General features: G+C 32.3%; 1 protein-coding gene across 1 annotated transcript; it reads right to left on the bottom strand.

The window, feature by feature from the left end:
* Positions 1–332: 332 nt before the first annotated feature.
* LOC121115197 (uncharacterized) lies at positions 333–9,162 on the bottom strand. Its single transcript, XM_071887230.1, has 11 exons — positions 8,703–9,162; positions 8,303–8,643; positions 7,721–8,116; positions 7,380–7,659; positions 6,009–7,314; positions 5,565–5,956; positions 4,430–4,584; positions 3,821–3,945; positions 754–3,246; positions 586–691; positions 333–519 (listed from the first exon to the last, which is right to left on the bottom strand). Exons 5-11 carry the CDS (start codon positions 6,216–6,218, stop codon positions 512–514), a joined length of 3,489 nt encoding a protein of 1,162 aa, XP_071743331.1. The 5' UTR covers positions 6,219–7,314; positions 7,380–7,659; positions 7,721–8,116; positions 8,303–8,643; positions 8,703–9,162; the 3' UTR covers positions 333–511.
* Between the last annotated feature and the right edge of the window lie 3,863 nt (positions 9,163–13,025).

Genomic DNA, 13,025 nt, shown 5'->3' with positions numbered 1-13,025 from the left:
CTCCATTGTTGTTATTTATTCCTGTTTATAGGAAATGAAGCGGCCACTTTCACCCTATTTCAGAGGCTACTTTCGAGGCTGTTGAAAGGTCTTTACTTCTATCGTTTCTTTACTATGAAGGCCACCCCAACAGCCTTTGAAAATGACTGTATAATATACGATACTCCAATTTTTTCATGTAAATATATATTCTTTATATTTCCATGTTGCATTTTACATGTAATCAGAAAAAATAAATATTATTTCCCCCTCCTTTCTCTATGAACAGAAAGGATAAGATAGTTATTTATTTTATAAAAAGGAGAAAGGAATAATACCTATCTACAGAGGCGGGAAATTTGAATATTTATTTTATAATGAGTAGCAGTACAAAACGAATAATAATCATGGTGTTACTGTACTCATTTGAGCAAATGAAAGCATTTATTTTTTTATACCAGAAATATCCTTTACATAATATTCTAGGTTTTTTTCGTCTTGTTCTTCATTTTAACTGAGAATCATATGGATATTACCACTCTGCAACAAAATAAAGAATATAAATGTATTATACCAACTGAACTTTTTCATAAAAAAGGATCTCACTATTAATGCAACGATGATTCATGCATTTTTTCATCCCCATGCGATGGCAATCATAGTTGGAATTGCAGCAATAGTGATTTTTTTTACAAATACCATAAGCGCAGATCTAAGTACAATATACGAGCAGTCATTATCTTTAGAGCCATAATGTAAAAAATAAATACTTACATGACATTTTGGACAATCGTAGTTATGTCTACAGCAATGTCTCTGTTTGATGCAAGAATGATGAACACACTTATGACAAGGCCCACACTTTTGACTCACACATTTGTTATAGTGGCATTTTTGACATCCTGCTCCATGGCAGTCATAGTGTGTTTTACAACAATTAGGTTTTGCAACACATTGATGATTCTTGCATTCTTCACAGTGCCCACATTTGAGATCTATACATTGATAACCCACGCATTTTTGACAATTCCCGTGGCAATCATGGTCTGTTTTGCAACAATTGAGCTTAGCCACACATTGATGATGCTTACATTCCTCGCAGTGGCCACACTTGATGTCAATACATTGATAATTCTCGCATCTTTGACAGTATCCCCTACAGTCATGATTAGTCTTGCAACAGTTTGGCTTAGCCACACATTGATGATGCTTACATTCCTCGCAGTGGCCACACTTGATGTCAATACATTGATAATTCTCGCATCTTTGACAGTATCCCCTACAGTCATGATTAGTCTTGCAACAGTTTGGCTTCGCCACACATTGATGGTTCTTACAGATCTCACAGTGTCCACATTTCAAATCAATACATTGGTAGTTTTCACATCTTTGACAATGTCCATGGCAGTCATGATTTGTTTTACAACAATTGGGCTTTGTAACGCATTGATGATGCTTACATTCTTCACAGTGATCACATTTGAGGTCTATACATTGATAATTATCACATCTTTGACAATTACCACCACAGTCATGATTGGTCTTGCAGCAGTTAGGCTGAGCCACGCATTGGTGGTCCTTACACACCTCACAGTGTTCACATTTTATGTCTATACATTGATAGTTTTCGCATTTTGGACAATTCCCATGACAGTCATAGTCTGTTTTACAACAATTGGGCTTTGCAACACATTGATGATCCTGACATTCTTCACAGTGCTCACATTTGAAATCCACACATTTGTAGTTTTCGCATTTTTGGCAATCCCCATGACAGTCATTATCCTTTTTACAACAGGTTTGATCCCAAGCGCAATTGCCATGCACACATATCTCACAGTGCTGACATTTTTGTGCAATACACTTGTAGTCCTTACAAATGACACAATCGCCATAGCAATCTTTGGATGAAGTGCAACAGTCTTTTTTCTTCTCGCACTTGTGATTTCGGCACTCTTCACAATACCCACATTTAATTGGAGCACATTGGTAGCCTTTACAAATTTCGCAGTCGCCACAGTCATAGTCAGATTTGCAACAACTCTTATCTGCAATACACTTATTCCCTTCACAAATCTCACAGTGCTTACATTTAAAAGGCACACATTGATAGTTTTCGCATTTCTCACAATTGCCCGTGCAGTCATAGTCTGTTTTACAGCAATTTACTTTTGGAACGCACTCATGATATTTACACTCTTCACAATGTTGACATTTAAGATCGACGCAAGTGTCATTTTCACAAGTTTGACAATCTGGACAATCATTGTTACCTTTACAGCAATTTTTATCTCTGACACAGACATTAGAAGAGCAGACCTCACAATGCCCACATTTCAGATCAACACACTTGTATTGCTCACAAATTTGGCAGTCGCCATTGCAGTCTTCATTCCGCTTGCAACATCCTTTTCTAGGAATACATTTGTTATCAATGCAATCTTCACAATGACTACATTTGATGTCAACACATTTATACTGCTCACAGCGTTGACACTTTCCTTCACAATCATAGTCTGTCTTGCAGCAATTTAGTTCTTTAACACATCTACGCTGCACGCAACTCTCACAATGACTGCATTTGATATCCAAGCATTTATTGTTCTTACATTGCGCACATTCTCCACTGCAATCCTCATCAGATTTACAGCAATCCTTATCCCTTACGCATTGTTTGTTGACACATTTCTCACAGTGTTGGCAAGCCAGATCAACACAAGTATAGCTCTTACAAACACTGCAGTCTCCAGGACAGTCTTCATTTTTGTTGCAACAGTTTTTATCTTTGACACAGCGATGATGTTTGCATACTTCACAATGACCACATTTAATGTCCACGCAGCGGTTGTAGTCACATGTTTGACACTTTCCACAGTCATGATTACTCAAACAGCATCCGGGTTTCAGTTCACAAATCCGATTACGACATTCTTTACACTCTCCACACTCAATATCCACACACTCAAAATTTAAACACTCTTGGCATTCTCCTTTGCAATCCCGATTGCTGGAGCAACAATTGGATTTTTTAACGCACTTATTGGACTGACACTCTTCACAAATACCACAATCAAGAGGTGTACACTTGCTCCCCTCACATTTTTCACATGAACCGCAGTCCTTGTTGGATAAACAACATTCAGGAGCTTTTGTACATTTATGATATTTGCAGTTTTCACAAACGTCACATTTCAAATCAACACAATTGTAATTTTTACATGTTTGGCATTGATCACAGTCATCTGAGATTGAGCAACAATTTGGAACCTGAATACAATATATATATATTAAATAGAGATAATTGTGAAGGATATGACGCCAGGTATACAGGATGGTTCAGAATTAGAGTCACAAATGAAATAAAAATACTTACAGCTTATATTTTATTTTAAAATATGAATGAATACTTTTTTACAAGTTTAATATTCTCCTACAATTGACTAATATCTCGGTTAATTTATTTGCCATGCTCTATAAAATTTGACCAAAGACGCCTTGTTACTGACTTGTAGCTAAGAAGTACAACCTCTCCACAATTTTTTGTCCATGTGGCCTCCATAGCTCCCATCAGGGAGTACTTGCTGAGCCTGAAAACTACTTTGGCCTCCTTCTCGGCCATACTCTGCATCCAAAGTCAAAGGATTTAGGTTAAGTGAAGAAGGAGTCAAAAAGTTTTTGTCTCAAATGTATTTAAAATGGTCTTTGTACTTATATGCAGTGGCTTCATCCTACTGTTGAAATATTTTTGACTTGGATAACGAAATCTCTACACATAATACCCTTAACTTGATCATAGAACTCTCTTTCTGGTTCAAACTGTATATACTTATTGATAACATACGTCCTGGCAGAGATATCCATTACACTTTTGACAATCATCACAGTCTTTGTCACTTTCGCAACATTTTTCTGATGACTTGCTTGGTTGACAGACGTATTGGTGACATTTTTCACATTTCTTGCAATCTATATATTATCCAGCAAATTGATTTAATACTTATTGGTAGATGCTTATAATAATTAGAACTGCAAATAAAAAACCACATACCGGCGACTGTAAGATACAAAGAGTTTTTTATAATTAGCACGCTGCACTGGTTAGTAAAAAAGAAGGAAAAACATAAAACATCCCAACTATGCATCATCAAATTTCTGTATATGACGTCATTTCGCTTCCATTTTTTATTTTACATACAGGTAGTTCATATTTCGTACTACTCAAGAGAAAACAGGGATTAGATTAGAGACCTCCTGCCTTTGTCTATAAATATATTTTCGTTGTCATATTGGTTGTAATTTCAGCAATGATATGTCAGGAACAGGTAAAAGAAAAATAAATGATCACATGTCTTTATGTAGAATAAGCGTGCCCCCCAACTGATAGTATCATGATTTTATGCGCACCGGTATTTTGTTTTTATTCCCAGTTCTAATAATAATACATTTGTACCTTGATCAGATTTGCACTTGCATTTTGATCTATCCTTATAGTTACAAACTTGACGGGCTCTTCTAACAGCAGTACTCAAACAGACCTTGTTGCCTTCTAATACATCTACTGCTTTACATGCATGCTCAGTGTTAGAGCAAGGCTTATTATTGCATCTGAGATAAGAAGAAAAAATACATTGAAAGGACTAAAAACAAGGAACATCATTAGAGTTGTAAAAATATGAACTTAAACAAATGCTAGATTTTCTTATATTTGGCGATCTGAACAATGTTATCTATTTTTCAAAGCTGTTATCATTATTTTTTAATTATTTATAGTTTCATATCTAAGTATATAGGTATCAAGTAACACTGAAAGTATTGTATCGGTTCTAGGATTGATTTTCTAATCAATCTTCTCTCACCCTTCTTTTCCGTCTATTTTTTATTAAATCCGATCTTTTTTCCTGAGACTTAATACACGGTCTTTCAGTCCTGTGGTCCTAGCTATATTTTATTTTCTTCCCTCCTAGCTAGAATTGAGGAATATAAAAACTAAGAAAATAATGTATGATACCTAGAAAATATAATAATACCTTCTCGTCCCACATCTACTTTTAAATTTAGGTATCTTGTCTCTTTGAAAGAGGTTCTGAATTATGATGAAACTTCAGCAACTCAAATGACGTAGTTAGTAGTAACTACATCATTTCAGCTGTTGTAGTTTATATAAAAGACCGATAAGGATCGGTCCTAGGACTGATGAATGTTATAAGGACATCACGGATAGGACTCTAGCTTTTTTAGGTTTTTTTAGACCGATCCAACACTAAACACTGATGATTTCTTTTTGGATAGTTATAGATGCATATGTTTTTGCTGGAGCTTAGCATCAACATACGAGTAATTCTTGTCTATGTCCATGATAGACCCGAGAATCGACATGTTCTTGCCAAATATGGAGTGGGATCTGTGTTTAATGTTGATGTATTTCCTCGTTCTTTCACAGCTACTCGCTGCTAGCATCATAAAAATATCATGACGGCTAAATGGCTTCTTCTACCAAAATATTTTTCAAATGGTTTTCGGTTTCTTTTTTTAAAATAACATACCGTATGTCATATGATTTACAACTCTGAATAACATGTCCTTACCTACAAAACAAGGGCAACTGATTGTAATCTGTGTATTTGCATTCGCCCTGACAACATCTGGATCCACCACAGTTGAACATGCAGTCCTCATCACTACAACATCTTGGAAAAAGTGAGGAACAATATGGCTTGAGAGATCCACAATCAGAGCCGTCCGAATGATGATGAAGAGTTGTAGGTTCATGGACACAGACTGAGTTCTTGCAAATCTGGCAGTTTCTTTTACAGTCCCTATCGGAACTGCAGAATCGACACTCATTAGATTCATCTAGGCTGTTGCAAAAACATTTTTGGTTTTGACAATGTAGTCTGGAGTTTGAACAATCACAATCATTTCCGGATTTACATGTAGAATAGAATGGTCTACAAAGTTTGAGTTCCATCCCCTGTTCCTATTTCACATCGTTTAGAGTCAATTTTAAATAATGTAGCATATTAACTTACTGTAAATTCATAGCACCCATAATTTTCGGGACATTCCTGATCTTCTCTACAAGTCATTTGAACACAATGGCTCTTCCAACATTTTAAGCGTTTATATGTGTATTGAAGGCAATCTTCATTTGATTGACAAGTCATTTTTTGGCACGTGGAGTCAATACATATTTCTCTCACTGGACAGTTCTCATTATGTCGACAGCTAATGAAATTCATCTCAATAATTGTGCGGTTTTTTTAAATAAGGTATACAAAGAAAGGAAATGAGCCTTAGATTTACGAGTAAAAGAATGACAAAGGTTAAATGCTACTACATATTATCAATGTTATAATTAATTATTATTTGAGATGAATATCATTAAAAGTCCCTTCTTATTTTTGAAAATACTCCAAGGGTACTTAAACTCCCTTCCAAATATTGACTCCTCTTACGACTAGTACAAAAACCATTCTTAGTACAAATTCTCGGGCGATTCTTGAATGAGCTTCCAATGAATTCACAGATTATGTCTTTGTTGTCCAAACAAGGAACCCGTAAACAAACATTTTTCACACAAATTGAGCTTGAAAGACAGTCACTATCGTCCAAACATGCTTCAATACAAAATCTGAGAGCAAATATCCAAATAATGAGTCTAGTAAGTATAGTAATACACATTTCCCTTCAGTTTTATTTAAAAAAATAGTTATTATAATAGATGTCTCTGCGATTCCATCGTAATTTTTGAATTTTGAGAGTAAATGTTACAATTCAAAAATATAAAATCGACATACTTTTAATATGTAATACGATAACTATATGATAATCATATCTATAACTTGATATTCAAAATCAATTTATTAGGTAGGAACTGACTATAGAATGAACGAATTAACAACTTTTAACAAAATAAATCTTCCCAATAATAGATAGTTTAACGGAATGACCATCAAAGGAATGCATTTTTAAAACTTGATTATTCCCATTGAAAAAAAGTGATGGGATATGTTGATTCAGCTATTTTCATATGAAAGTTGCTTAAGTCTTCATCTTGATGGCGATGTAGATCATCTTCACGATCCAAATTCACATTTGTTAGTATTCTTCGCATAAATCCGCATATTTTTTTGGAAGCAGTTTTTATTGCTTTGCTATTACCATACTCATTTTCGACTCGAATACACACTTTATCCGTTCCAACATAGTAAATGGGAAATATAAATTCTTCGGAAAATTCATACACATTACAGAAATGTCCAGCTGAAGTTCTCTCAGTGGGTCTACCCGTTACTTTAATAGATATTATTGGACGACACTTTTGGGTTGTAAAAACTATTTTAGAGAAATAATGATAGATTGAAGTTTAGTTAAACTTTTTATGTATCATTGAGTTTTACCTCGGTGAATGACTAAAACAAATACTGCTTGATTTATTCTACGATCTTCACTAATAGCAAACATTGGTAAATTAAATCTTCCATCATTTATAGGAAAGAAATGTAGAACAATTTTAATTTGTCCTCCTTTGCCCTCTCCTAGCTGATACCACGAGCAATGAGGACCTTTAGACTCGTATGCCTTTTTGATATCAATGGTTGTAAAGCCTAGGGATCCAGACCCTTTCAAGGCAGAACAATTTGTAAACGCATCCATCACCCCAATTCTTAGCTCTCTAAACTAAAAATATACTTAAAATGTATATATATAATGAAAAAGATGTGCATTTAATTAATTATACCTTGATGTCTCGTTCCAATAATGGAATTTCCGTCAAATAATTGAATTTAGGGTTAGTAGTTCCTTTGATTGGAGGAGTTATTAAGTAAGGTCTGAGTTCTGTAACACTTAGTGTGATGAAGGGATCCGTCTTTGGAGGGCAAATACAAATTAGAGGTAATTTAAATCTAGCCAGGTCTCGTCCCTCTAATATTTCCACTCGCATCAAACACTTGGGTACTGAGGGTGTCAAAGAAGTAGCTACTGGTCCCATATAATGGCAGGGGCGAAGGGATTTACTTTTACCAATAGAAGACTTAGGTTTCTTAAATCCCATATATCTTGGATAAAAAATGAAACTCGATATGAAGCTTAGTATATGTCCTAATAGGCTTTTTAGTAGAAAATTGTTGAGGAACTTTTAAAATCAAAGAGAAAGGGAATGTTAGAGCATTTATTGATTACCATATTATTGAACTTATAATATTTGCAACCATAAATTAAGTTAACCTGATATTTATCGAGGCAAATATCCATTTTTTTGTTACAATAAAAGTAAATAAGTGATAAAAATGAATGAATGAATGCTCTAAAAATATTTTACTTTCCTTTAAAAGTCCAATAAACTCATAATCCAGCTCTATTGGGGATAAAAGAGATACTTCCGTGTCTCCAAGTGAGTTAATTGTTTCATCCTTATCAAAAACACGTAGTAAGGGAGATATTCGTAGACGAAACTGCGAGTCAATTTGAAGGAATTTAATACCAAATTGAGCCCATTCCTTCCTTAAAATTCGGCATCGAGCATCCATGACTAATTTCAATCTTACTCCTGCATCAATTAATAAACAATCGTTTAAGCTTGGACATTCTTTAAGGGAAGGATCATAGTATTTTATTCCAGTTATATAAGGGGGTTGAAAGTCGATATCCAAATCGATCAATCTGTAAAAGTAAAATACGTTAAAAGTTCTAATCTTTCTGGGGTTTTTTTAAGGACTTACCTAGGATGAATATATTTAGTAACTATTCTATTAGGGAATGCTGCAAGTTTATTATTAATAAAGTCCTTTATATCTTTTCTTAGTATGGGTCGTAAACACGTATCCCAAAAGACTGATATGAATTTGTTAATAAAAAGGGGTGTTTCCGTTTCGGGATTCATTTTTAAGGACTGATTTATTTTATCACAGGGGTGATAACCCATGATTTCATACAACACACTCTTGAAGGAAGAACAAATGATCCTTTGATTAACGATAAAAAATATAATCCATATCCAAATAACATTGAGCTGCGTATAATGACCTATAAACCAAAAGGAAATAATATAGAGAACAGCTTTGGGTTGAATGTAATCCTGCAGAGGTGGAAGATCAAATATTTCATTATGTGGAATTTGAGGCTCAGATGACTCCATTTTTAAGGCTTTATTAAATATTTTCCAAACATTATTTACTTATATATGAAATATTATAATTCATATTTTTACAAAATATAAATTAAAATCATTCAATTATACCTTAAAATGAAGGGATTCATAAAAATGATATTCAAATGAAAGAGGTTTTGTTGTATTAATTGAAGTTTGTTCCGTGAACAAAGTAATTAATAACACTTTGTTGAATCACAATTTAATTATAAGTTATTATATATATTATACAAATACAAATTGATTGACCCTATGACTAAAATTAAGGTGTATTATTTGTAGCTTAAAGGCCTCATTTATAGGAAGTAAGTATAAAAAAGCCGCACAATTATTGTTAATGTGTATGAATCTACTGAAACTATTTAACAAAAAAATCCCTTTGTTGTTAATATGAAGGAAGGAGATCAACCAAAACGTCTCCTAAAGACACACGCCCATTTCGTAATCATACAATTAGCAAAATAATCATGATAATTTAAATGAAGTAATAAAACATTTTCTGTTAGATTATTAGTTTGTGTATTATATACAAAAAAATACATTCACTCAAGACATGAGATTCAACATTCAACCCCTGAAAGAGAAGCGGGGACTCCAGACTTGCGACTCGACTTGTGAAACACGTCGTTATCTTTATTGTATCAAACAAACTTTCCTCCAAAAGAAACAGAAAAAAGACCCGAAATCATCGAGTAGTTAGTCAAATAAGTCAGTAGTAACAACTGCTATTTATATCCAATATACTTCGAGACTATCCCTGTCATATTATTTATTCGCCATTTTTAAAATAAATTTCTTACAAATTGCTTAGTAATATTTTATTAAAAGAGTATTTATTATTATATTATTATTTCTATGAAGAAATAGCCGAAATTTATTCATATAAATAATGAAATGGTCAATATATATATTGTATAAACGACGAGAGATCAACTAGAAATTGTATTCCTGTTCATTTGAAAACGGAGTATAAGTATAGGATAACTTATTACATTGTGTATTTATCAAAAATAATAAATTATGAAATAGTCATAACGTATCAAGGGAGAAGAGGGGATCGACAGTTGACAACAAAATACATAGGTTATTTTTGTGTTAAGGAGGTAACGCAGTGGCAAGAGTACATATTTGGAAGCCAATTGGCGCTCGAATTAATCACTCAATATAAGATTTGGGACTTGACTTGGAATCGAATGTTATATTTAATGGCTTGACTAGTACTTGAAACTTATTTCAAGGAATACAGGGGCGTCTACAGGGGGTAGACTGTACCCATTATTTTTTACTTAAAAATTTAATTTTTTTTTTTTTCAAAAAATGAATATTTGAAATTTAATTTAATTTTTAATTTTCAGTGAATTGCTATGGATTTTTGAAATTTTTCTCCAAAAAATTTTACATTTGCATTTTTTTTCTAAATTTTTATTTTTTGTGAAAAGCTGTTGATTTTTGAAATTTAATATTTTGATTTTTTTTGGAAAAAATGTAATATTACTTTTTTTTCACAAAATGCAATATTTTAATTTAACTTAATTTTTGTGAAGAGCAGCTGGATTATTTTGTAAAAAAAATCCAAAAACCAAGCCCGCTCAAAAATATGATCCTGTGGACGCCCCTGGGATATAATGTCGAGGGTTGAGGGATAAATTGTCGTAACTCATATATTAATAATATTAGTGTCATTGCCTAAACATCATCCTAGATGTAAAATTTGTAATGTTCATACTTAAAAGTAGATAAATTCAGAATATTGAAATGAATTCCTCAGATCCCATTTATTGTAAAATTGGTCAACACCATTATTCACAATGAAAGGATGGCGTTTCCAAGATGAATTATGTTAAGTAAATATGTACAAAGTACTCATTAAAGTATCTTATATTTTCTGAGGACTTGAACTGGACTCGATGAAAATATTCAAGGACATACACGGGTCAGCAAAAACATGATCTAGATTTCCAGTATAAGGAATTCCCCCTGGAATGGATTAAAAATATGTTTTTTTAGGGTGGGATTTTAAATCCAAAAGCTTCTTAAAAATATAAAAAACTATATTTGTCTCGCTTTTTATTTACCGAAATTATATTATATTGCCAGCTGTCGATTTTTCTTCTGATTTTCTCCTAATCAGTGCTCTTAACATTGATTGGGTGAGTTCCAATTAGTTCTGGTTTGATTGTGAACAATTTTCTACTATTATCACGTCGTTAACATTATTGTATCTCGCAACCTTTCCCTTAAAAATCAGCCCCCCAAAAAAAAACAAAAAAAAAACAGTGTGGGATTCTGCTTCTTTTTGAGCAGGGGAGAAAATAACTCATAAAATCAACTCTCTCATCATTAATACAAATTGATTTTATTGTTTTTTGCCTGAACATGATAGTATTATTCAATATTTGTTGATAATTAATTAAGGTTAATGTACAAGAGCTATTTCAAATTCAACCAAACGACATTTAGACAACAAAAAAACAGTGTATATTTTTGTGTTAGTCAGGTAAAGCCGTGTTATAACAGGCTATTTTGGTCAATGCATATATTAAAGACTCGTAAAAACTTCTGTAAAAAGCATTTTAAGTGAGTTGGATGGATTTGTCATCAAATTTATTATTGTTAAAGTCTTAATAGCGTGCCTGTAGGATTAAGGAATTTTAAGTTTTTACAAACAAAAAAAAAAAAAAAAAAAAAAAAAAAAAAAAAAAAAAAAAAAAATATTGGTCAGAATGAAAAATTTTATGCGAAAATAGGTGTAAATATTTTTTTTTCAAAGATTCCTCTCCTTAAAAAAAAGATTTTTGGGCAAATTATGCAGCAGAGAAAAAAATTAAATATTTGAAATTGAACTTTCGAATTTTTTTCTACAAAAATCTAATTTTTTATGAATAGCTATATATTTTTGAAATTTTTTTTTACAAGAAATTGAATAACTGAAATTAAAAAAAAAAAAAAAATGTAATATCTAATTTTCTCTAGATATGAATATTTGATATGTCTTTCCAAAAGTTTAATTGTCTGTGAATATCCAAATTTCAAAACATTTTATATTTGAAATTTAATATTTGATTTTTTTTATATTTGAAACTTAATTTTTGAACTTTTTTCTAAAACATTCTATTTTTGAAATTTAATTTTGAAATTTTTTATTGGGAATATCTATAAATTTTTGAATTTTTGTTTCCTAAAAATTTAATATTTGAAATTTTTTTTACAAAAAGTTATTTCCAAAACCCTGCCTCCACCCACCCCTCCTAAAAAAACAATATATATATATAACCCTGCGGACGTCCATACTCATTATTCCTTATTCCATGACCGTTGTCTACTTACTAATAGTTTTTTCCATTCCCAAAGACAATCTTTATTGTTTATTAGAAGTTTGTTTACTTATTTGTTTATTACAATACCTCAGAACATTCATATGCGCCATCTTGCGGATGTTAGTTTAGTTTGCCCATGCCCTTTTATTTATTATACGTATATCTTCTGTTTCAGATAACCAACCTACATGGTGTACTAGGACCGTCCATGACATGATACTCATAGAATTAGGGCGTTGCTTCCCCCTTCACTACATATCTTTCTATGAATAAATTCTTTCATTTCTCAAACAATGTAACAAACACAATAATATGTTGTAACTAGTTTTGTATCATCGTTATGTCTACATCCAAGTTCTCTTTATTTTTGGAACGGAAGTAAAATAACGATGTTACATGTTTCTATCTAAATAAAGGTAAGATCTTGATTTGAAAGGATAAAGCGAGAGTGCAAAAAAGAATTGTTGTTATTTTACACAAAAATGATATAAATCTTGGTAAATACACTCACATATTAAATAGGTCCATACAAATACTTTTATTTATCTATCTGTGTGCTTATTTATAATAACAAAAGT

Source organism: Lepeophtheirus salmonis, chromosome 3, assembly GCF_016086655.4.
Source record: "Lepeophtheirus salmonis chromosome 3, UVic_Lsal_1.4, whole genome shotgun sequence".
Taxonomy (NCBI): domain Eukaryota; kingdom Metazoa; phylum Arthropoda; class Copepoda; order Siphonostomatoida; family Caligidae; genus Lepeophtheirus; species Lepeophtheirus salmonis.
Note: the sequence above shows the minus strand (reverse complement) of the source record. Positions and strands in the feature narration are given on the sequence as shown.